Genomic DNA, 27,671 nt, shown 5'->3' on the forward strand with positions numbered 1-27,671 from the left:
AATTATATTTAATACAATTTTACAGAAATTATTCAAAAAATGAAATTATTCTTAAAAATTTAATTTCAATTCCTTGAAAAAAATACAATTATTTAAAAAAAAATGTTTTTTTTGTAATTCTTTGGAAGAGTTCAATTATTTACAGAAATATTAGAATTTTTTCACAAGAATTCAATTATTTTCAAATATTTTATTAAAATTGTTCGAAAGAAATCAAATGTTTTAAATACCTACAATTTTAATTAATTTTTTTAAAAATAATTCAATTAAATCGTTTGCATTCATAAACAATAAAATGTTTTTTAGGAATTCAATTATTTTCAAAAAATTTATTAAAATACCACACAGACATTCAATTATTGTCAAAAATTTTAATTCAATTTAAAGAGAATTCAATTATTTAAAAAATTTTTTACAAAAATTTGCATAAGAATTCAATTTTTTTCGTGAATAATTAAAAAATTCCCAGGAATTCAATTATTTAAATTAGAATTTGCAAAGAATTAGTCGAAAAAAATCAATTATTTATAAATTTTTATAAAATTCTTCACAAAAATTAAATTATTTTTATAAATATTTAAATTCTTTCATAAATAATAGAATTTACCTCAGAATTTTAATTATTTTTAATACAATTTTACAGGAATTGCTCAAGAAAATGATTATTCTTAAAAATATAATTTTAATTCCTTGAAAAAAATTTTTTTTTAAATTCTTTGAGAGAATTCAATAATTTTCAAAAGTATTAGAATTTTTCACAGTAGTTCAACTGTTTTCGAATATTTTAATATAATAAATTGTTATAAAGAAATCAATTCTTTTAAATACAATTTTAATTAAATTATTTTTTGAAATAAGTCAATTATTCTTTTAGATTTTAATAAAATTCTTGCTTAGAATTCAATTATTTTTATAAATAATTTTTCGAAAGAATTCAATTATTAAAGATAAATAACAAAATTATTCACAAAAATTCAATTATTTTGAAGCATTTTAATAAAATTCTTTGCAAAATTCAATTATTTTTAATGAATAACAATATTTATCACAAAATTAAATTATTTTTAAAAGTAATACATTTTTTTCTTGGAAATTTTATTATTTTAAAAAAATACTAATAAAATCGTTCTCATTTGTAAATAATTAAATGATTATTAGAAGTTAAATTATTTTCAAAAAAAAATTTAATAAGATACCACACAGACATTCAATTATTGTCAAAAATTTTAATAGAATTCCTTGTAAAATTTAATTATTTAACTAAAAACTTTTCACAATTTAATGATTTTCTACGTCTACAATTTTTATAAAATTTCCAAACAGAATTCAATTATTTAAAAAAAATTTTGTAAAAATCTTCATAAGAATTCAATTATTTTAATTAGAATTTACATAAAATTAGTCGAATGAAAGCAGTTATTTAAGAAGTTTTATAAAATTCTTCGCAAGAATTAAATTATTTTTATAAAAATTAGGAAAAAGTCTGGAAAATAAAATATAGAATAGAATTTTCGTCAATTTTGTGAAGTGTCTAAAACGAGTTTTTTTTTGTCGTCAAGTTTAATTTTTCGATAGCTACTTTTTTACTTCTTTTTTTAATTTGAAATCTACTTTTTGCAACTTTTTTTAAAATTAATTATCTTCTGCGAAATCTGCTTTTCTTTTTTCGTTTTTATTCGCTAAACAATTTTATCGACGCACAATCAATGGGAATTTACTCTTTGTTATCATAAAAGTATCAAATTGCAACGAATCAATAATAAAAAAAAAATGATCAATAATCAAAAACTGATATAAATTTTAGGCAAATAAATCAATATGATCAATTTGATACTTTTAAGAAATTCATTGATGTATTCATTGAAGAGAATTCTTATCCTTTTTGGACTGATAATTAGCGGTTTACGATTACGGCTCATTTGAATAAAATTTTTACATAGCTCCTTAAAACTGGTTTATCTTTCCGGTTTTAAAGCTGAGTATTACAATTTATATAATATCGAGGATTCTTTTAAATATACTCTTTTTTATTTATATATATGAAAACTGGTATATATAATATGCTGCCGCATATTAAGAGTCTTAAGAGGTCAAATGCAAATGGTCTATGAGGATCGCCATAATGGGCATTTTCACACAGGCTCATTTCTTTGAAAGGTGTGTGGGAAAGTGTAATGGAAAAACTCCACGCGTCCTTTATAATACATATGCAATATAAATGTAGAAGAGAATTTGCCTTTTCCGTTACAAAACCCAGAAAACATGCGGTCTTTCAACACCCAGATGACTCGTCCTACTATTCTCTCCAAGTGCAACTTTTTTTTTTTGTTTTTTTTCTTTGCTTTACCATTTTTTTTTTTTTTTTTTGGATCCTTTACAAAGAAAGATGCGTATATGTGATTAGGTATGTAGATTACACGACTATTAACATTTATTCTTATTACTCCAGATGCGCACGCCTTTTATATTTGCAAGCTAAATTAGATTCTCTTCTCAATGGAACGCCCCATTTAATAAAACGAATAAAATGTCATCCGACAATTCAGTAATGAAGGTATAATATAATTGCATCAACACTTTTACTGCCTTGGGCGTAATAAAATTTAACAGTACCGTATTAATGATTATTCAACATTTTTTGAGTTTTTCGATATTATTTGCTTTCGATGTATAAAGATAATATTGATGGTTTAATTAATGTTTCTTTAAATGATCGTGAATTCAATTAAATGTTTCATTATAATGCAATGCCATGAGAATTGAAAATAATTCAGGAATTTTAGGTTCTATTCGTTATTGTTCAGTTAATTGCAAATGCTGAATTATGTTTTCAAATTAGTTGAACCCTATTCAAGTGACCGAGTCCTATAGGGGCAAGACAAAAGTCGCGCCACCCTGTCTGGCCCCTATTGGAGAATCTTAAAAAGAAGATCTTTTTGAATCTTTTTTGATCGATATTTTGTAGCCAGAATTTTAAATATTTTTAATTTTGACTTCAGATTCAAACTTGATGTCAGTTTACTAACAAAATATTTCTTATTTGTTTCAGGTAAGTTGTCGAACTACTTCTACTAATGCAACGCAGCTCTTTTGGGTAAGAATAATAATCATACTCACAGTTTTTCCGAGGATATCAAATTGAGACAAAAAAAAAGGATCAAAAGTGTTGCGAAGCAACATGTTTGATCCTTTTTTTTTGTCTCAATTTGATATCCTTAAGCAATCATCACGAATAGTCCCCCTTTTATATATTGGTTTAAAATCATTTTACGCAAATTCCCGCGTGCCAGATCGAACTTTGATTTCAATGTAAAAAAAATATCCCTAAAAATAAACTTCTGCTATCCATTATCATCAGGTTCGAATCAGAAGTGTAATTACATAAAATTAAAAATACCCGGGATGATGAGGTAAAATGGGGTGTAACCTATCCGTATATACATAATACCGAGATACATTATAGAGGGAAAGAATATATAGTTAATATTTGACGGAAAATGCAATCTCTAAAAGGTTCTTTGAAAAGATATCAGATTCCACATATATAATTCTTGTTTGGTTGGTATTTGAACGTAGAAGGCAGCTGTCGTCGGGGATTATTTCCCCAGTGGCGTAGCTAGTGATGTTCTCCTTTCTTTTTTTACCCCTTTTTTCTTTTCTTTTTTGAAATGAGAAAATAGCCAAGGCATCACACGTTTACTATGAGAATAGCAGGTGCACTTCAAAATCTAAGTGCAAACTAACATGCGCGAGCGCGTTACATGAGATATGAACCGAGTTCTGCATTTAATAGGATGAGTCACATGTCTTTTGGAATTGTTGCGGAGAAATCTTGAGAGAACACAGTTTCCTGGTATAGTGAATGATTGAAGTTTATTTTTGATTTAAAAATGCCGGGAAATTAATCTCTAAATTTGAATGAGTACCTACATTTTAAAAAAGTTTAGCCATCATAGTTTTTCTAAGGATATAGTAAATTGAGACAAAAAAGGAATCAAAAGTGTTGAATTGCAACATAAAAAATACAACAATAGCAACACAAAAAATGAAATCAAAAGTGCTGCTTCACAACACTTTTGATTACTTTTTTGTCTCAATTTGATATCCTTAGAAAAAAGTGCATCAAGTAAATGGTTCGCACTTATCTACTAAAACCTACTATTTACCACTTTTTTTTTTACTATTTGCTACTATTTGGTTATTTTCTTCTATTTGTTACATTAAAAGCTACTTTTCTCCATGTTTGAAAATTTACTTTAAATTTGTTATCAGTTGAAATAAAAAAATTATTTTAACAAATTTTAATAAAGTTATTCGAAAAAATTCAAAATATTTTAATAAAATTCTTTAAAACGATTCAATTATTTTCACAAATTTTTAGTAATTCAATGATTTTTAATATCTACTATTTTAATAAAAAATTTCCCAAAAGAATTGAATAATTTCAAAAAAATTTTTAATTCTTCACAAGCATTCAATTATTTTCATAAATAAAAAAATTTTCACAGGAATACAACTATTTAAAACAGAATTTTCCTAATATTATATTAGAAAAAAATCAATTATTTAAATAGATTTTTATTAAATTCTTCGCAAGAATTCAATTATTTACATAATTTTTAATAAAATCTTTTGCAACAATTTAATTATTTTCAAAAATGTTAATAAAAATCTCATCCCTCTTTCAATTACTTTTATAAATAATATTAAATTCTTCTTCAAAAATCAATTATTTTCAAAAACTTTTTAAAAATATCCAGAAAATTTTAATTATTTTTATGAATAATAAAATTCTTCCCCGAAATTCAATTATTTTCAAAAATTGTAATAAATATCTCGTTAAAAGTTTAATTAATTTTATAAATAATAAAGTTCTTCTCCAAGATTATTTTTATTATTCTCCAATTATTTTTACGAATAATAAAATTCTTCTCCGAAATTCAATTATTTTCATAAATAAAAAAATTTTCATAGGAATTCAATTATTTAAAACAGAAGTTTTCAAATATTTTTTTAAAAAAAGTCAATTATTTAAATAGATTTTTATAAAATTCTTCGCAAGAATTCCATTATTTTTATAAATATTAAAAAACAATGCAGAAATTTAATTATTTTCAAAAATTTTTATAAAATTCTTCGCAAAAATCCAATTATTTTTATGAATAATAAAATTCTTCCCCGAAATTCAATTATTTTCAAAATTTTTTTATAAAATTCTTCCCAAAAATTGAATTATTTTTATGAATAATGAAATTCTTCCCCGAAATTTAATTATTTTCAAAAATTTTAATAAAATTCTTGACGAATTTTCAATTATTTTAAAAATGTTAACAAAAATTTTGTCAAAATTTCAATTATTTTTATAAATAATAAAATTCTTCTCCAATAATCAATTATTTTCAAAGTTTAACAAAAATTTCGTCAAAATTTCAATTATTTTTATAAATAATGTAATTCTTCTCCTAAATTTAATTATTTTCATCAATAAAAAAATTTTCACTGCAATTAAATTATTTAAAAAAAGTTTTTAAATTTAAATCCAATTATTTTTATGAATAATAAAATTCTTCCCAGAAATTCAATTATCTTCAAAAATTCTTGACGAAATTTCAATTATTTTAAAATTTTTAACAAAAATTTTGTCAAAATTTCAATTATTTTTATAAATAATAAAATTTTTCATCAATAATCAATTATTTTCAAAATTTTCACAAAAATTTCGTCAAAATTTCATTTATTTTTATGAATAATGAAATTCTTCCCCGAAATTTAATTATTTTCAAAAATTATAATACAAATCTCGTCAAAATTTCAATTATTTTATAAATAAGGTAATTCTTCTCCTAAATTCAATTATTTTCATCAATAAAAAAATTTTCACTGGAATTCAATTATTTGAAACAGAATTTTCTTCCTAATATGTTTTTAAAAAATCGAGTATTTAAATAGATTTTTATAAAATTGTTCGCAAGAATTCAATTATTTTTATAAATAATAAAATTCTTCGCAGGAATTTTTTTTCTGTTTTTAAGCTACTTTTTTAAAATTAATTATCGTGTTATGAAGCCTGTGGATCAGTAAAAATTCAGTTTAAAATAAATCTTGTTTCAAGTGTTCTAAAATCCCTCTTCAGAGCATCACAAACATTTATCTTTGAATTGCATCGTCTATTTATACTAAACTAATTGTAAATTACAATTTAAAAAGTAGTGGAAATAAAATTATTGTAAAATTTCGTCATAAAATTGATAATAATGGGTTGTAAAATACAAGTTATTAGATGAACATTGGAACATTACTGGGAAAACTATCAAATTTTCTATATTATGTATTTTACGAGTTAATAAACGTAAAGGAAAGTTTTGTAACATCTTTTACTGTCGCGTCGGAGTAGTTGTAATGAGAGAAAAATTTGCAAATTTGAATTATCGTGACGATTTGAAGGTCGTGATTTACAAGAACTATGTGGTTTCATAAGGTCCAGCTTTCCCTTTCATTCCATAGTGAATAGCGAATATTATCATCTTGCCCTTTGCAAACAAGTCACAACAAGTTGGCCTCCTGTATCAACTCGATATAGAGAAGCAGCCTCCTCTTGATTTTTAGTCTTCAGTTGCCTCCGAACATTCACAAAGTGAACCCGGTTACCATTTTTATTCTCTTCGATTTAGAAAAGAAAAATTTAGACTAGCCTCTTTTTGTAAACTGTAAAAAATCTCTACTGACAATAACTCTATAAAAATACTTTATTTTCTACAAACATCTGTATCAAAATTTCTATAAATATCTCTGTCAAAATTTCTATCAACATCTCTATCAAAATTTCTATCAACATCTCAATAAAAATCTCTAAAAAATTCTATATATAAAGATCCGGGTGGAAAATTTTATTTACCGCATGAAATCAAATGTGACTCTTTTAGAAAATTGAATTTTTTTTCTATTTTGAAATATGACATATTTATTTATAGATTGATTTGATGTGCGAGAGCAGGATGTGTTTGGAAATTTTTGATAAAATCGGATTTGTGTGAATAGGAATTATAGGGAGTTTTTGAAAAAGCATTAGGGTTGTGATGGTGGTGGTCTTGTGGAATTCAAGGCTTTCATCTAAACGACAAATGCGGGCCTTGAGAGTTACATAAGGAAAAGAGAGACACTTAAAGGTGAGAGGATTTTACAAAAGAAATAGCGGGGGTGCTCCAATCTTATGTATATACTCTTTTAAAAAGACGCAAAAGAGGCCAGTAAAAATGTCTAACTGGATATGAGTCAGAATCAACCGAGCCGACAAAGATGTCATCTGGTTTCTTCTCTTTTCTGTCACTTTAGTGTGATTGGTCTTTTCGTTTCTTCTTTCTCCCACTGCTCAACTTTCTTCTTCTTCATCATCTTTTTTTTCTCTTCTTCTTCTTCTCTACCCCCCCACTTGGGAGTCCTCTTCTTTTCCGTTTGTCAATGTCCCCGCATTCCAATCCAATTGGTCCCTTGGAATTGTCAGAATGCTCACTACCACCACAATTTAGGTACATATATATATACAAATATTTCATAATTGCCTCAAATTTTTCAATTAGTCACAAAAAAAAAAGAATTTTTCCCGTTTCTTCTTTTGCCTTTTTTCTCCTTTTCGTTTTTTCTTCTTTTGCTTTTTCCTCTGTTCGTTGTTTCTTCTTTTGCTTTTACCTTTTTTCTCTTTTCGTTGTTTCTTCTTTTGCTTTTTTCTTCGTTTCTTTTTTTCTAAATTACTTCCGAGATTGTTAGTTGAAGAAGAGGACTAAAGTGGAGGTGAGAGTAGACAAAAGTTTTATGTTTGAAGACGGGATAAGAAGGTCAACGAGCTGGCCACGGTTTTCATATACACAAGTATTTTTTTTTCTTTCTTTCTTTTCATTTAAGAAAAAGGCAATCCCCATCGCGAGAAACACTGCATGAGACGAGTCGTTCTACGACGCGTAACGATCTTCATACGCGATATATACGATTTGCGCATAATGCACTTACATGAGTGAACATGTGCCTTCTTTAGAAATTCTACTTTAGTCAGAGACCTTTACTTTGCCGGCAAAGTCATGTGGAAAGGAAGGAAAAAATTATTGAAATGCAAACAAACATTCGTGCACACACCCATAGTGTGCGTACGTTGGATGGCACTTTGTAAATATAATAGGTTTTTCAAGTTGTCAATTTAAAACTATGATTATTTTTTGATTTATCGTTATTGCATATACTCAGGTGCGTCTGTCTTTTAATATTGTTTCTGTATTCATATTTTTTTCAATTTTTTCTTCTTTCTTCAGTGCTCATCATTTCTTCTGTTTTTTTCTTCTTTCTTCAGTGTTCATCCTTTCTTCTGTTTTTTCTTCTTTCTTCAGTAGTCGCCATTTCTTCTCTCTTGTCTTTTCTTCTTTCTTCAGTATTTACCATTTCTTCTCTCTTGTCTTTTCTTCTTTCTTCAGTATCCACTCTTTCTTCTCTCTTATTAGTTAGGGGTCGTTCATTCTTTTCTTTTTTTCTTCTTTCTTCAGTATTTACCCTTTCTTCTCTATTTTTTCTTCTTTCTTCAATAATCACCCTTTCTTATTTTTTTCTTCTTTCTTCAGTATCCACTCTTTCTTCTCTCTTATTGGTTAGGGGTCTATTTTCTATTTTTTCTTCTTTCTTCAGTAATTACTTTTTCTTCTTTTTTTCTTTTCTTTTTTTTCTTCAGTATTCACTCTTTCTTCCCATGTAGTATTTTCTTCTCTTTTTTCTTCTTTCTTCAGTATTCACCCTTTCTTCATCACTCAGAAAGACTTTTAAAGACTTCAAGTCTTTGTATTGTATATTAAAAAAGAAGTGATGAAGAAAGAGTGAATACTGAAGAAAGAACAAAGAAGAGAGAAGAAAATATATAAATATTGTCGCTACTATTAAAAAAAGAGTGATGAAGAAAGGGTGAATACTGAAGAAAGAACAAAGAAGAAAGAAGAAAATAAATAAATATTGCCTCTACTATTAAAAAAAAGAGTGATGAAGAAAGGGTGAATACTGAAGAAAGAACAAAAATACATAGACTATTGTCGATGAGATAGTTGAATGCGCCACCGAAAATAAAAAAAAATTATCAAGAAAATACTGATACTTTTTCTATATTCTCATCATTTCTTCTCTCCTATATTTACAACTACTTAACATTTTTTAATTAACATCATCGTAAATTAAAACAAGTAAAATTCTTTTATAAACAAGCATATAACGTCCTATAGAAAAAAATGTAAAACAAAATTAATTATGCCCAAGTGTGTAAATACAGCGCACAAATTAATTAATAGTCTAGCAATTATAATTATTCCTAATTGACACCTTCAAGAAAGGGGGTCTAAAAATTTTTTTTTCTCCTCATCTATTTTTGCACACATTTAATCATTTAATCTCATAAGTTGAAAAAAAAAATCACAATTGTAAAGAAGAGGCCTCATCACTGCCGTGAGAAATTTTTTAATGTCCGGACAATGTACAATTCTCGTATGGAAGAAGCAATTTAAATGCGCGTAACGATTTAATTTTCCCATGTGCTGGCAATTTTCTAATTTGTATTCTTATATCGTTATAGACTCTTGAAGGAGTCGCGGGAACAAGTATATATAAGGGAATGGAGAATGAAAAAAAAATGGAGAGAAGAACACTGCGATGTCAGGAAAGAAAAAAAAATCTCGTCTCTCAATAAGGAGAATGAAAATAAACATAAATATTTATATTATTATACATAAAGAACAAACCCCTTGTAGAAATTAGCAAATCTTAATTTTGAAATAAATTCGAGAAGAAATTTAAAAATAAAAATAAAATTAAATAAAGGGTGGTTTCATAAATTTTAACCCCTTATTTTGAAAGGAATCGAAATTTTATTTTGACCCCAATTTATTTATTTGGATTTTTGAAATTTTTTTATTTTTCATTAATTTTAGGGGCTACGTGGTTTACGAACGACCCCTATAAATAAAATTGAATAAAAAAAAACTCATTTTATTAAAAAAATATAAGTGCTTTTTTTCTTTTTAGCTACAAAAAAATGGTAATTTTATATAATTTCGGTTGCTAAATACTTGGCTATTTCTCATTGAAAAATACTTGTAAGTAATTTAATTTTTATGGAAATTTGTTAGATAAGAATTTAACAATTGCAAATATTTGAAAAAAAAGTAAATTTACATTGACGTATATACATTTCTAAAACATAATATTATTGTTAAAAGAATGGGTATATAAATTTCTCCTTGAGTAAGTTAAGTAATGGCCCATATTTATTTCCTATTCCCCCTTCCCCCACTCTCTTCTAACAACTTGAAAAGATAATTATATCCTGTTACTTTTTTATCTACACATACTTTACATAACTATATATTTATGGAAACAATACACATTAGATTCAGTACTTATGTATATCTATATACAATATACATCACTATATTATACAGAAAGTCCATATAGTTTACATAAAATAAAAGTCTAATTAAAATTTCTATCGTTCCTGGCAATTACACATTGCTAATTATAACAAATGTCAATAATTGGAATTTTTGTCTGAAAAAAAGAGGAGCACTTTTTCTTGTTCTATTTTGTTTGTTTTATTATATACGTATGAATTGTATAATTTTCTGCGAGTAGATTTCTCTTTTACTGTTAAAAAAAAATAAAATTAACCATTTGTTTGTTTCAAGTAAAAATTTGCTTTATACAAGATACTTACGTCGGTGAAGTTCGCAACGTTTATGATCAACGATTGAAAAAAAAAATTATTTTCCTACGAAAAAGAATAAAATTTTTTGTTCATAAATATTTCTTTTGTAAATCATTATTCAAAAAACTAACCAAAATATTTTCTATACAAAAATTAATAAAAATTTGCTTAAAAAAATATTTTTCTTATGAAATCGTTGATTATAAACGTTGTGAACTTCACCAACGTGATACTTCATAGAAATTAGAATAAGAGAACATAGTCAAGATTGGACCACCTTTTGAAGTTTGTTTATAACTTTAAAAAGAAATTAACTGTTTGATCTAGAATTATGATAGCAAATGATTGCAGAAATTCAATTATTTTTGAAAGTATATAGTAAAATTTTTCTGAGAAATTCAATTATTTTAAACAATTTTAATAAAATTCTTGTCAAAATTTCAATTATTTTCAAAAACTTTTCTCAATTCAATAATTTTTCATAATTATTTATTACTATAATAAAATTTTACAAAAGAATTCATTTATTAAAAAAAATTTTAATAAAATTCTACGCAAACGTTTAATTCTTTTCATAAATAGCAAAAATTTCACAAGAATTCAATTATTTCAAAAATAATTTTCATAAATTATTGTTCAATTATGTTCATAAATTATAAATATCGAAAAAATCAATTATTTAACAAAATTTCTATACAATTCTTGACAATAATTCAATTATTTTCACTAATAGAAACATTATTCATGGAAATTCAATTTTTAAAAAAAAAATTTTGATAGAATGTTTCGTAATAATTCAATTATTTTCATAAATAACAAAATTTTTCTCAGAAAATCAAGTATATTTAATTTTTTTCAAAATAAATTCAATTAATTATTTTCATTAACAACTATTTTAATAAAATTCGTCTCAAGAATTCAATTATTTTCAAAATTTTTTTTAAAATCTATAGTCAAAATTTCAATTATTTATATAAATAATATAATTAGTCTTGGAAATTCAATTATATTCAAAAATTTATTAAAATTCTTGACAAAATTACAATTATTTTTATAAATAATAAACTTGTTCTCCGAAATTCAATTATTTTTAAAAATTTTAATAAAAATCTTGTCAAAATTTCAATTGTTTTTATAAATAATAAAATACTTCTCCAAAATTCAATTATTTATATAAATAATATAATTAGTCTTCGAAATTCAATTATTTTCAAAAATTTATTAAAATTCTTGATAAAATTTCAATTATTTTTATAAATAATAAACTGCTCTGGAAATTCATTTTTTTTTATGAATAATAAACTTCTCCGAAAATCAATTATTTTTATGAATAATAAATGTCTTCTCCGAAATTCAAATATTTTCGAAAATTTTAATAAAAATCATGTCAAAATTACAATTATTTTTATAAATAATAAAATTCTTCTCCAAAAATTAATTATCTCGAAAAATAAAATTATTCTTAAAAATTTTATGAAAATCTGTCTAGAGAATTCAATTATTTAAAAATTTGTTGATAAAATTCTTCATAAAAATTCAATTTTAAGAAACATTCAATTATTTAATAAAATATTTATTTTTGTTTTGTAATAATTGAGAATTCTCGTAGAATTTTCTAATAAATATTGACTTAAAAATTAATTTCAATGAAAATTTTAGATTACAATCGAATATTTATAAACCATTACATCCTGGATTTTTAGAAATAATTGAATTTTCAAAAGGTTTCAAATTAAAATTTTTTGAAAATTTGATGTTTTCATACTTTTAATTAGGAATTCTGTAGAATTAATTTTTTAAACATTTCAAAAAGTTTAATGGAATTTTTTGTTAATTATTTGATGTTTTTAATTTCTAATATATTCAATTGAAGAATGTCAGAATAATCAAAATTTTGTAAAATTAAATTATAAACAAAAGAATGGAAATTTTCATATACTTTTCTTCAGATTGAACGAAAAAATAAAATTCAAATAAATTTATAAGAAAGTGGACTGAGATCTAAAGCAACTAATGTATATTTTTTGTAGAATCCTTTGGATAAAAAGTTGTTTGAAACTATGATTGTTTATACCTATCGCTGTTTTAATTTCTATTACCATTTGGGACTATAATTACTTGAATTACCAAAATTGCAGTACTTTTAGAAACAATTACAAAATTAGCAATAATTTGATGATTAAAAATCAAAAATATCAAAAAGAAAAAATTACCAAAAATATAGGAAGAAAGAATATTAAAATAGCGATGGCTGTGAACAATGTTTGTTGTACAAGAGAATAAAAATTCCAACTTCAATTTTTTCTTTTAATTGAACTGTTTATTCATTTGATGCGTAAATAAATGCGTATTTATGTTGTTTATGTATATATGTATAAACGTATAATACACATAAATGAGAGAGGCACGCGTTTCAAATTGATTAGCATGTTGAGTATCGATCTTTCTCAATTGACGGACGTTGCGCATGGGATAACTACTTGGCAATATTGTGGTTGTAAAATAGTTACAACTAGGTACTTGGTATGTATGTTTCTGATTTCGTATTCGCGGTGAAACAATTATTGCAAGACGGGTGTGGCTGTAAGCGCATTTTTTTCTACTCTTTAATTACTTACAAGTGGCTACTGCAACGGTACACAAAGGTACTGCAATAATGATATGTAATGCGTACGCAAAAGAGATGCATCTCTATAAAGAGAAAAAGCCTATAAGCATAAATGGGCATTCTCTTTTACACACACACACACATACCTATGTATCTTTAAAATAGAAGGAAAAAATAAATTGTTTCCGTCAAAACGCTCTGAGACATCTAAGAAAATACTGGTATGTACATGGAAAAAAAATGTTTACCTGAAACAGCTACAAATTTCACTAAATTAGCCAAATTTTTAGTATTTTCAGTTCAGACTTTCTCAATTTTTGAGAAACTTATCGCTGTTCCAGGTACAACTTTTTTTCCGTGTATATCAGGTTTGTCACAGGTTCGGAAAATCAGGGAATTCAGGGAAAAGTCAGGAAGAGTAGAATATTGGTCAGGGAAAGGTTAGGAATTTTTATTAAAGTACTGGAAAAAATTGAATTTTGGAGAAGTTACAAATGATTGCAGAAATTCAATTATTTTCAAAAGTAATAAAATTCTTCGGCAGAAATTCAATTATGTTCAAGAATTTAAAAAAATTCTCGTCCAAATTTCAATTCTCTTTAAAATTATAATAAAATTCTTCTCCAAAATTCAATTATTTTCAAAAATTTTCCTCAATTCAATGATTTTCAATATTTACTAGTATATTGAAATTTTTCAAAAGAATTAAATTATTTTAAAAAAATTTTGATAAAATTTTAAGCAAACGTTAAATTATTTTCATAAATAACAAGACATTCACAGGAAATTAGCTATTTACAAATTTTTTTATAAATTTTTTAGAATAAAATTATTCAAAACTTTAATCATTTTATTTTACTTAATTCTAAATCAATTCTTATTAGACAGTTCGACAGTTCAACGAGAATGTAATTATTTAAATACAAAAATAAATAATTTATTGAATAATTGAATATTTCTTAAATTTGAATTCTTATAAAGAACTTTAACAACATTTTTTAAAATAATTCAATTTTTACGAAGTTTTATATATTTATGAAAATATTTGACTTTCTGTCACCGAACTTTAATAAAGTTTTTAAAATATTTCCATTCGTGGGAAGAATTTAAAAAAAATCTTTTTTAAGAAATGATTTTTTTTCAAAAAATTTCATGTAGATTATGTTTTAAATAATTGAATTTCTTTTGAAAATTGTATATTACTTATGAAAATAAATGAATTCTTTCAAAAAATTTTATTAAAATTATATTAAAAACAATTCAATTATTATAAAGAATTTCATTAAAAAATTTTTAAATAATTGAATTTCGAGGAAGAATTTTATTATTCATAAAAATAATTGAAATTTTGACGAGGTTTTTTTTTTAAATTTTTAATAATAATTGATTTTTGGAGTAGAATTTTATTATTTATAAAAATAGTTGATTTCATGTAACGATTATTATAAGAATTTTAGAAAATAATAAAAAATTTTGACAGGAATTTTATTAAAATTTTTGAAAATAATTGAATTGGCTGAGAAGAATTTTATTATTTATATAAAAATAATTGAATGTTTTGGAAAGAATTTTATAAAAATCTATTTAAATAATTGATTTTTTTCGAAAAATATTCGGAAAATTCTATTTTAAATAATTGAATTCTTGTGAAAATTTTTTTATTGATGAAAATAATTGAATTTCGTGGAAGAATTTTATTATTCATAAAAATAATTGAAATTTTGACGAGTTTTTATTAGAATTTTGAAAATAATTGATTTTTGAAGAAGAATTTTCATATTCACAAAAATAATTGAATTTCGGAGAAGTTTATCTTTTATAATAACAATTGAAATTTTGACATTAATTTTATTAAAATTTTTGAAAATAATTGAATTTTGGAGAAGAATTTTATTGTTTATAAAGATAATTGAAAGTTCGACAAGAATTTTTTTTTAAAAATTTTTGAGCATAATTGATTTTCAGCGAAGAATTTTATTATACTTTTGAAAATAATTGAATTCTTGAGACGAATTTTATTATTTGTGAAAATAATTGAATTCTTGCAACGAATTTCATTAAAATTTTTAAAAAATAATTGAATTCTTGGAAAGTTTATTAATTTTTTTTTCTAAATAATTGAATTCTTGTAAAGAGTTTTAGAAAAATATCTAAAAATAATTGAATTCCTGCGAATAATTTTATATTATAGGTAATTTGTATATAATTTTGATACTTTCAAAAAAACTGTGATTAATTTTTGAATATCAAATTGCGATACTCTTTTGGTATCATTTTCATCAAATTGGGTACCAATTTGATACTTTTAGGTAAACTGATACTAAAAGAAAAAATTTGATACCCAATTAGATCAAACTGGTACCAAAAATTAATATCAAATTATGATTTGATCCAATTGGGTATCAATTTGACCCAATTAGGTACCAATTTGATACTTTTAGGAAAACTGATACTAAAAGTATCAAATTGGTACCCAATTGGATCAAAATGATACCAAAAATTGAGATCAAATTCTGATTTTATCCACTTTTTGGTATCAATTCGTCGCAATTTGGATTAAGTTAACAGTGATACCATAGAATACTATATACAAGAATAATAATAATTGAATTGTCGATTATAAATTTTGCAGTGAGCGTGAAATTTGGTAAATTAGTGTTAATATTACCCCCCTGTGGTGAACCAAGGAAAATAAACAGATTCATTCCGTTAATTGAATGATAGAGTGTGATAGAGTGTGAGAGAGAGAGAGAGAGAGAAAAAGGGAAAGAAATGAGAAATTGAAAGCGATTCATATTGGAGTAGTTGAATAAGCAAAGATGCAGGAATGCGTAACAAATTTGTCATTACAGTATCAACAAATCGTTTGACGTATTAAAAGAGAGAAAGCAGATCTGAGAAATGGGATGGATAAAGACTGGTTTTCACATAGAGTGTGTATATCGGATTCTTCTCCTACTCTCTTTCTCTCACAACCAGTCAGGACTCTTCTCTTCATTTGTATTGGTTCACAATATTAGATATGTGTGCATTTTATGTACGTGTATCCATGGGAATGCTCGCGGTGCGTGCAACCACACGACTCGAATGAACAAACTTGCACGGTCAGGTGCATCTGGCGTAAACTATACATATATATATAATACTATACAATATCAAGAAAATTGTCATCGATACTTTATTTCATTTCATTTCATCCGTTATTACACTTTTAATTTAATTAACTGCAGATTGTAAATTTTTAACCCAATTTCAAAACGAAAAGTTGTTTTAAAGATTAAAGTTCTAAAAAAAATTCCATAATGACCATTCCATTGGGAAATTGAAATATTTATTTCGGTGGAAATAAATTTGAACCGAAAAGTAGAATTTTAATTTTTACACTTCGAAATTCAATAATATACTGTTTACGTTCCTCGTGGTGCCTCGTGGTACATAATGGATATGGTGCAATTTGTATTTATTCGATGTACACTGACAGTCGGATATTTGCTTCGATAGGTTTCATGGATCGTCTACTCGAAACGACACGAACATATACCCGAGGCGAGGTACTCTTTTGTACAATATAGTTCGTGTCAAGTGAAAACTATAATTAATTTCTCAAAACATGTATACGGGCATTCAAATTTTACTACTCCACTTTTCACCGCACTATTAATGCGAGTAAAAAAAAAATGAAGAAAAAGAAAAAATAATACAAAATTCTGTCTATGGCAAGCATATTTAATTGGCTCAGACAATTTTTTTCCAAGGATATTATTTCTAATCATTAGAAAAACTGCGTGCTTTAAATAATAATTATTTGATGGTAAGGAATATTTGATTCAAACAAACATTTCATATAAATAAACATTTTATAACAGACAAGCAATCATAAATACTGTTTTTTTTTGACAGTATCAAAAAGTATTAAATGGTTACAAAAAAATGTTCTATTACATTTTTTTCTTTTTTAAAACAAAAGTAGCCTTTAAGCTACTTTTTTAAAATTAATTATCAAGTACGAAGTCTGTTGTTTTGATCCACATTTTAGTATCAATTTGTTGCAATTTTGATACTTTTTAGTTAACAGTAGGGTCAATTTTTTATTTTAAATGTGAAAACACATTTTTGTATCAAATTGATAAAGTTTAGTATCAATTTGATACTTTAGAGAAAACTGTGGTGGAAAATGTATAAAAGTAAAATTAATATTATAATGAGTAAAATGAATAAAAAAAAATTGTATAGTGAATGAAAAATTTGTATAAATTGTAAATGATAAAAAAAAGGATGCAAATCATATCGGTATTCTGTGTTTCCTTGCATATCTGTATATATGTATAGGTATAATATTTCATGGGACTGTGAGATTTTTAGTCATTTTTCTCGCAGTTCATTGGAGTTGACGGTTAGACACGCCTAACTTCCGGTACAAGCGGTCGAGCGACCATCGTTTGGTTGACCGGATTTCAGGCTTGTTTCACTGCGAAATATATGCACTTAGCAGATTTCCATGAGTTTTTATTTTTAAAAAATTGTACTTCTTCGATGTGAATGACCATACCCATTAAATTATCATCTCTTCGCGAAAAACAAAAGAAGCAACCACAATATTTTTGCCTCTTTATTTATCTCTGCTTTTTCGGTACTGTTTATTCTGATTACTACTATTTTTATTGCTCCTACTACTGCTACTACTACTACTACTACTACTACTACTACTACTACTACTACTACTATTACTACTATTACTACTACTATTATTATTATTATTATTATTATTATTATTATTATTATTATTATTATTATTATTATTATTATTATTATTATTATTATTATTATTATTATTATTATTATTAATATTATCAATTATTAATTATTATTAACGCGTTGGCCGTGCACTGAATTTAATTAAAAAACTGCACAAGTTGCGTTTCTTTTCACTTTTTTGTTTGTTTCTTTCTGCTTAATATAAATTCTACATTAAAAAATATAAATTTCGTAATTTGAACAATTTTTATGAAATTAAAATCCAGAGAAAATTTATTGTCATAGTTGGATTTAAAAATTCTCTAAATGAAATATAATTGAATAGATATTCCATAAAATGGAATTTATTTGTATTTAATAGTTGAAATAATTGTTGTGTCGCAATATTATATATTCGATTGCGGTCAAACGTGCCTTTAATTTTCATTAGATTGCACGGTGAGAAAATATAATTGATACGTGTGTACCTCTCTTGTATTAGATATATATACAGGACTGGATTAATCGATCAAACTATGAGTGACGATGACGTTTTTCGTAATTGCAAGAGAATGAAACTGCACTCTATGCTCGCAGACAATATGTAATTGTGTCTGTTTTAAATATTTAACTTTAAAAAAATTTTATATTTTTAATTAAAAAAAAAAAAATTTATTTTTAATTTAAAAAAAAAATTTATATTTTTAATTTTTTTTTAAGTTTATATATTTTATATTTAATAATTTTTTTAATTTATTCATTTGCTAATTACTCTTTTTCGGAACTCGTCACAAATAAATATAAATCGTCGATTTTTAATAATTTTATTTTTTTATTATTTTTTTTTATTTTCTTTTTTATTATTAAACATTTTTTTTTTTATTAAAAAATCAACGATTTATATTTATTTGTGACGCGCTCCGATGAAGTGATCGCAACTATATTAATCATACAAGGATTGGTATTTAATTAAGAAATAAATCATTAAAATAATATTTTTAATTTGAAGAAAAAAATTGAATTAAAAGAGGTAATAAAGTATGGGGAAAAAAGAGGGAGATAAAATTCCTCTTTATACCGCTTTTTAAATATAGTAATTAAAACACTTATTGCACTTTTATTGTCAAATGGAATTCTGATTTTCTCGAATCGGGAGCGTGAGTATATATATGTATATATGAGAAATGAGAATTGAACGTGTGACAAAGAGCATAATCCTCAGGATAATGTATTGAGTCTCTCATATATATGAGTCAGATCGAAAGAATCCGGTCTTTCTTATTTAGGATCGTTTTATGCGCATGAGAGAGAGAGAGAAGAGGAAGGAAGAAAAATCTCGTGATCGTCTTCTTCGGACATATTTAGGTGCGATAAAAATCAGAATTTTTTACTTTTATTTTTGTGTGTCATACATCAAACACAAAAAAATTAATTATTTAGTTTCTAGAAAATTTTATTTTTTTTCGCAAAAATTATTTAGTTTCTAGAAAATTTTATTTTTTTTCTGCAAAAATTATTTTTTCTGAATTTAAAAAATTTTTTCTAAATAAAAATTGATTGTTAATAGAATTTCTTATTCTTATTAATGAATATGTGAGACTGTGAGTATAACGGATGCGTCTCAGAGATATGAATAATAGAAGTGAAGCTGACGCAAAGTTATTTATCACCATTGAGAAAAATAACTCTACTAATTGCAAAAAAAATGTTTTCCTAGAAAATTACTATTCGCTTATGATTTTTTTCTCTCACTATATTTAATGTAATTTACGGAATAAATTAGGAAAATATTTTCGTTCGAAAAAGAAGAGGGTCGAGAGGTAGGAAAAAAAAAACAATATTTGGTTTGGTCCAGAAAGGATAATGATGCAATCTTTATTTTCGAAAATTCTACCTGACTGAAAAATTATAATTTCTTTTTTCTATTTTTCCCTTCTGAAGATGGTAATAGCCTGACTTGTCTGTTAAATCTGACGAGCGATAAATTTTCATTTTCCCACATTACGGAAACTTTGTAATTTGTATTAAGCCTTGGAAACCTGTTTTAAATCCAGTTAGGTACCTGTAAACTGAATAAAAGGGAAATTAGAGGAAGAAAGGTCTGAGTGGTGTATATAAGGATTAAGAGATCTTCGCAGGTACTTTATTTTTTTTTGTTATCAATTTTTCTAATTATAGTTCGAGAAGAAATTTTCGTATCTCCTTGATATATCATCGATATTTTTTGACAAGTAATTTCAATTTTTCATGAATAAAAATAAAAGGAGTCAAAAAAAAAAATTGTAAAAATAAAAAATAAATTAAGAAATAAAAGGAGTAAAGTAAAAAAAATAGTAAAAATAAAAAATAAAAGAAATGAAAAATAATAACAATAAAAAATAAATTAAGAAATAAAAGGAGTAAAATATAAAAAAAATAGTAAAAATAAAGAATAAGAAAAAATGAAAAATAGTAACAATAAAAAATAAATTAAGAAATAAAAGGAGTAAAATGAAAAAAATTTAAAAATTAAAATTAAAAAAAATTAAAAATAGTAACAATAAAAAGTAAAAGAAATGGAAAATAGTAACAATAAAAAATAAATTAAGAAATAAAAGGAGTAAAGTAAAAAAAAATAGTAGAAATAAAAAATAAAAGAAATGAAAAATAGTAACAGTAAAGAATTAAAAAAAAATGAAAAATAGTAGCAACAAAAAATAAATTAAGAAATAAAAGTAAAGAAACGAAAACAAACTATAAAAAATAAAAAAAACGTTTTCGGGCTGAATTTTAAAATTCTGACAAAACAGAAGTGTAGGGCACGTATATATAGCATACCGGTTTTCATTTATGGAAAAAATGGTAGCATCACGAAAGCAGAGCGTCTGTAACAATAATCTCGATGGAAGATTGGGCCCCGCAGGTATTTGGCACGAACGCGATGGTCAGACATTCGGATAGGCCCTCCTCTCTCACTATATGCATTCTCGACATTCCATGGTATCACTTTATTTTACACAGTGGCATCTGCCACATCTATGCATTTATGTATGACGGGAATCATTCCCCCAGGCGTCCAAATACAACCCTTACATTTCAATGTTATATTTTTCGCATTCCACAATCTCCAAGCATTTTAACAATTACTTTCCCTTCAAAAAAAAAAAAAGAAAATTTTCTCTACTTTACTTTATCGAAAACAGGGTTTTTGTATTCGATAATTTATTTTTAAAAAGTAGCAAAAAGTATAGTAAAAAAAGGATCTTTTTATTTAAAATAGAAATTTATTATACACAACAATTTTTTTTGTTCAATTTACTCATAATAAAATGAGTTTTTTTTTAAAAACTATTTCTGAAAATTACAAAAGTTCTTTCAAAATTCAATCCTATTTTTCTTGAAATAATAAAATTATTCAAAACTTTAAAATCGTTTTATTTTATTCAATTCTAATTCTCGTAGAAGTTTCTAATAAGAATTGTATTAGAAACTTCTACGAGATTTCAATTATTTAAATACAAAAATAAATTTATTGAATAATTGAGAATATTTCTTAAATTTGAATTCTTATAAAAAACTTTATCAACATTTTTTTAAAATAAATTAATTTTTTACAAAGAAGTGTATTAAAATTTTTTATAATAATTAAATTCATTCAAGAAATGTAATTAAAAATTAATTGAAAATAATTATTACACTCCAAGAAACAAAATATATTCAATTTTTTTAAATAATAAATTGAATTTTATAAAACTATTTAAATAATTGATTTTTTTCGAAAAATATGTAAAAATCCCTCGCAAGAATTCAATTATTTCCATAAATAAGAAATTTTTTGCCCAAGAATTCAATTATTTTTGTAAATAATAAAATTCTTCTGCAAAATTCAATTATTTTTAATACAATTTTAATTAAATTTCTAGGAAGAAATTCAATTATATTCAAGATAATTTTAATTAAATTTCTCTAACAGGTTCAATTATTTTTAAAAATTGTAATAAAATTTTTCTAAACAATTCAATTGTTCTCAAAAGTATTTTAATAAAATTCTTTGTAAATTTCAATTATTTTCGAACAATTTAATTATTATATAATTTTTGATAAGAATTTTATTATAATCATTACTATTGAAAATAAATTGATATCTTCATGAAATTCAATTAATTTCAAAATTTTCATTAAAAATTAAAAATAATTGAAATCCTGCGATGAGTTTTAATATTTATAAAAATAATTGAATTCTTGCAAAGAATTTTATAAAAATCTATTTGAATAATTGATTTTTTACGAAGAAAAATTTATTAACATTTTTGAAAATAATTAAATTTTGGAGAAGAATTTTATTATTTATAAAGATAATTGAAAATTCGACGAGAATTTTTTTTTAAATTTTTTAGCATAATTGAATTTTTGCGAAGAATTTTTTAAAAAATTTTTTAAAATAATTGAATTCCTGCAAAATAATTTTATTATCCCTGAAGATAATTGAATATTTTATTTTTTAACGAAAATTTTGAAAAAAATTAAATTCTTTCAAGGAATTGAATTAATAAGGTAATTGAAAATTATGATTAAATTCTAATAAACAAATTATACCAAAATCATTTTAAATAATTGAATTTTTCTCGGAATTCATTTAAAATTGTATTAAAAATAATTGAATTCCTGTGATGAGTTTTAATATTATTTATAAAAATAATTGAATTCTTAAAACGATTATTATTAAAATTTTAAAAAATAATTGAATTTCTGTGAAGAATTTTATTATTTATAAAAATAATTGAATTCTTGCGAAGAATTTAATTATTTTATAAAAAAATAATTGAATTTCTGAGAAGAGTTTTTGTTTATTTTTAAAAATAACTGAATTCTTGCGAAGATATTTATAAAAATCTATTTAAATAATTGATTTTTTTTTCAAAAAAATAATTGAATTTCTGCTAAGAATTCTATTACTTTTGAAAATAATTGAATTTCGATGATTTCTGTTGTGTATAAAGATAATTGAAAGGTTGGTGAGAATTTAAAAGCAATTTTTGAAAATAATTGAATTTCTGTGAAGAATTTTATTATTTATAAAAATAATTGAATTCTTGCGAAGAATTTAATTATTTATATAAAAAAATAATTGAATTCCTGAGAAGAGTTTTTGTTATTTTTAAAAATAACTGAATTCTTGCGAAGATATTTATAAAAATCTATTTAAATAATTGATTTTTTTTTCAAAAAAATAATTGAATATTTTGCGAAGAATTCTATTGCTTTTGAAAATAATTGAATTTCGATGATTTCTGTTATGTATAATGATAATTGAAAGGTTGACGAGAATTTAAAAACATTTTTTGATAATAATTGAATTTCTGCAAAAAAAATTTTTTCTTTTTAATAATTAAATTCTTGTGAGGAATTTTTAATTTAATTTTATTTAATATTTTTATTTGATCCACATTTTTTGGTATCAATTCGTTGCAAAGTGAAACTTTTAATTTGACGGTGAATTATTAATTGTTTCATTGTCTTTTATAATCGATTTTTTTAATATCAAAAGAGGGAAAATTGAATTAAAATAGTTCGTGAAATTTGATATATTATATAGGTATACATATATGGGCGTTGGGAAAAAAAAATTATGGCAACGTTCATTAAAAGAGAATAATTAAAAAAGTCATAGATAAACAGAAGCACTCGTGGAAAATGAGCTGCACGCACGTATTCCTCAGGGACACCTGACCCTTTTCCCTCTCTCATACAATATGTAGAGTATTCAAGTTCAGAATAAAAAAAAAAAGAGAGGGATGACTTTAATTAACCACATACTTCTTTTGCTTGTTTAAGCTTAGTTAAGTCTCCAGCGTATTCACACCCTCGACTGCACAAGCACTTGTCGCCTTGTTTGGAATATTTATTTTTATATATACATCACACATGCGGCAATTTTAGAAATTTCAAATCTATTTTTCCCTCTTTTTTTTCGTTCACAATAACGGGGGAGAAAAAATTTTCTAATCATCCTTAAGGGCATGTTAATCAATGGTCACGTGTTTCGAATCTTTATGAGACACGTGACCACTGAATAACATGACCTAAAGGTCATTTAGTTTAGTTTTCAAGCTTAGTTATAATGAAATTATCATCTATCGGTCAAGGGTTCGATTCCCAGTGGAATTAAATTAGCCTCATTTTAAAAACAATAAATTTTTATTTGGTTTTCTTTTTGTATTTGTATTTGGTTGTATTTTTGATTCTTTTCTTTTATTTTCTCAATATTGAGAAAATAAAAGAAAATAATTATTAATTAATTTTCACATACATTGAAACACGTGACCATTGAATATCATGTCCTTAAGGATGATTAGAAAATAAATATTAATTTTATTTTCTGAATAGTGAAAAAATAAAAGAAAATAATGAAAAATACAACCAAATACAAAAAAAACCAAATAAAAACTTATTGTTTTTTTTTTAAATAAGCATAATTTAATTCTATAAAATCTGTAATTCTGATAAATAAAATGTTATTTATTTGTTTATTAACTTTATTTACAAAGGGGCCATTCAAGTATTGCGTAAGCATAATTTTAAGGTTTTTTACCCCCCCCCCCTTGCATTTTCTGGAATTTTTGATACTTTAAAATTATTTTTAATTAAAAGTTACTTTTTTTTGGAAGGAGAAAATGGAAAAAATTTTGAATTCGATATTTTTTTGTTTACAGAATGACGAGATGATTGCGAGTCTTCCGATGAACGGCGGGGGTGGCAGTGGGGGGCCAATGAGTCGAGTGGGACGAGGACTGGCCCTCCATAGATCGAATTCCAGTTTGGAATTGCCACACAGCCCGGATCCTGCTTCAAGAATACCGGAAACACCCCTGAGACGGGAATATGGCTCACATGGTAAAAATAATGGTGTCAAAAAATACTATTTTAGCCCCGGAGTTCAAAATTAGGCTCTTGTACAAAAACAAAAAAAAAACCCCCTACCACTTGTACAAAAAAATTGAAAATTCTTAAAATGAAACATTTTTCCTTTATTTTTGGGGCAAATTACTTCATTATTTTTGGGCTCTTCAAAAATACTTTACTCGTTTTTTAAACTTCATTCTTTGATCAAAAAAACTACCCTTACCACTGGTACCAAAAATCTAAAATTCTTCACCCAATTTGGTACTATTTTGATCCAATTTGCAGTTTGGTATACTTTTGATCCAATTTCTTTGATTTCTTTAACTAAGTTAGAAACAAGGAATATTTTGGCATCAATTTGATTCAATTTGGTATTATTTTGAACCAATTTGGTGTCCTTTTGATCCAATTTTTTTTATTCGTTTAGCTAAAATAGAAAAAAGGGACAATTTGGTCCAAATTTTTAAAAAATATTTTTTAAATAAATTGAATTCTTTTGGCAAATTTTATGAAAATAGTCGATACTCAAAGTCATTGAATTGAGAAAATTTTTTTTAAATAATTGAAATTTTGCTAAGAAATATTAAAAAGAATTTTAAAAATAATTGAATTTCTGCGAAGAATTCCATTACTTTTGAAAATAATTGAATTCTTGTAATATATTTTGGTTATTCATGAAAATAATTTAATTTTGCAAAGAATTTTATAAAAATTCCTGAAAATGTGAAAATAATATTGAATTTTTACAAAGAATTTTAATAAAACTCCTGAAAATAATTGAATTTCTATGAAGAATTTTGATATTTATTAAGATATAATTGAATTCTTTCGAAAAATTGGATTAAAATATGTAAATATTGAAAATAATTTAATTCGAACAATTTTTGAAAATAATTAAAATTTTGACAATAATTTTATTAAAATTTTTGAAAATAATTGAATTTTAAAGATTTTTTCTGCGTTTATAATGATAATTGAAATCTTGTCGAGATGTTATTAACAATTTTTGAAAATTAATGAATTTCTGCGAAAAATTTTATATTAATTTAGAAAATAATTGAATTATTGTAATGAATATTGGTTATTTATGAAAATAATTAAATTATTGCAAATAATTTTATTAAAATTCCTAAAAATAATAGAATTTCTGTAAAGATTTTTTGATATTTATGAAAATAATTGAATCCCTGAAAAGAATTTTAATATTTTTATGAAAATAATTGAATGAATGTGAAGAATTCTTTTACTTTTGAAAATAATTGAATTCTTGTAATAAATTTTGATTATTTATTATATGAAAATATTTGAATTTTGTAAAGAATTTTATTAAATTTCTTGAAAATAATTGAATTTCTGAGAAAAATTTCTATATTTTTCAAGATAATTGAATTCTTTTACAAAATGTGTTATAAAGTTTTTCAAAAAACTGTTCTTAAAAATTTCTAATTAAATTCATTAAAAATTAAAATTTTCTAAAATTTTAATTTGTAACCTATTGGAATTAATTCATTTTATGAAAATTGTCATTTAAAACCTTAAAAGAAACTGGGTGATTGTTCAAAAATTGATTTTTTCGCTACGATAAAAATAATGGAGAATTTGATATGAATTTTGATACAATTTGTTAGAAATTTGATCCAATTTGGATTTTTTTTTTAATTTTTCGAAAAAAATCAATTATTGACATAGATTTTTATAAAATTCTTCGCAAGAATTCAATTATTTTTTATAAATAATAAAATTCTTCTCCAAAATTCAATTATTTTTTAAAATTTTAATAATAATCGTTGCAAGAATTCAATTATTTTTATAAATAATAAAATTCTTCTCCAAAATTCAATTATTTTTATAAATAATAAAATTCATCGTAGGATTTCAATTATTTTTAATAATATAATTTTTAATGAATTCGCTAAAAACGCAATTATTCTGAAAATTTTGAATAAAATTCTTCGAAAAAATTCAATTATTTAAAAAAATTTTACAAAATTTGTTTTTTAGAGTCTAATAATTATTTTCAATTAATTTTTAATTATATTTCTTGAATGAATTTAATTATTAAAATTTTTAATACAATTCTTCGTAAAAATTCAATTATTTTAAAAAATGTTGATAAAGTTCTTTATAAGAATTCAAATTTAAGAAATATTCAATTATTCAATAAATTATTTGTTTTTGCATCTAAATAATTGAATTCTCGTAGAACTTTCTAAGAAGAGTTGATTTAGAATTGATTAAAATAAAATGATTAAAGTTTTGAATAATTTTATTATTTTAAAAAAAGTAGGATCGAATTTTGAAAGAACTTTTGTAATTTTTAGAAATAGTTAAATTTCAAAAATGCGTTAGATTGAAATCATTTGAAATATTTTAATTACTGTAGACAAAATAAAAAGGTATTTAAATATTTATTATAAAAAATTATTCTATTTTTGAATGTAATTAAGAAATTATAAAAAAAAAATTGAGTCATCAAGTTTAATTTTTCGATAGCTAATTTTTTACTACTTTTTTTCTGTTTTTAAGCTACTTTTTGATACTTTTTTAAAATTAATTATGAAGTGTATCAATTTGATTAAATTTGATATGGATTTGATAAAATTGGTATTTAATTTGCTCCAGTTTGGTACCATTTTGATTCAATTTAGTATAATTTCCATATTTTTTTTCGAAGGAAAGAAAATTTAAGTTTCCTTCAAAGAAACTGTTGCGAAAAAGAATTGA

At 23.7% G+C, this 27,671-nt stretch overlaps 1 protein-coding gene across 6 annotated transcripts in view; it reads left to right on the forward strand.

Annotated features, from left to right (window-relative positions):
• The window catches only part of LOC122511502 (signal-induced proliferation-associated 1-like protein 2), a 98,692-nt gene that overhangs the window by 52,341 nt on the left and 18,680 nt on the right, over window positions 1–27,671 (forward strand). For 5 of the 6 annotated variants that reach the window (XM_043626781.1, XM_043626784.1, XM_043626785.1 and 2 more), the window contains one exon: window positions 24,758–24,938. In XM_043626781.1, coding sequence (XP_043482716.1) covers window positions 24,767–24,938 — 172 coding nt within the window. In that variant the 5' untranslated portion in view covers window positions 24,758–24,766. Of the gene's footprint in view, window positions 1–3,049; window positions 3,095–24,757; window positions 24,939–27,671 lie in introns of all 6 variants that reach the window. The other variant, XM_043626783.1, reaches the window with a different exon arrangement.

This window comes from Leptopilina heterotoma, unplaced genomic scaffold (genome assembly GCF_015476425.1).
Source record: "Leptopilina heterotoma isolate Lh14 unplaced genomic scaffold, ASM1547642v1 Lhet_83, whole genome shotgun sequence".
Classification (NCBI taxonomy): Eukaryota; Metazoa; Arthropoda; class Insecta; order Hymenoptera; family Figitidae; genus Leptopilina; species Leptopilina heterotoma.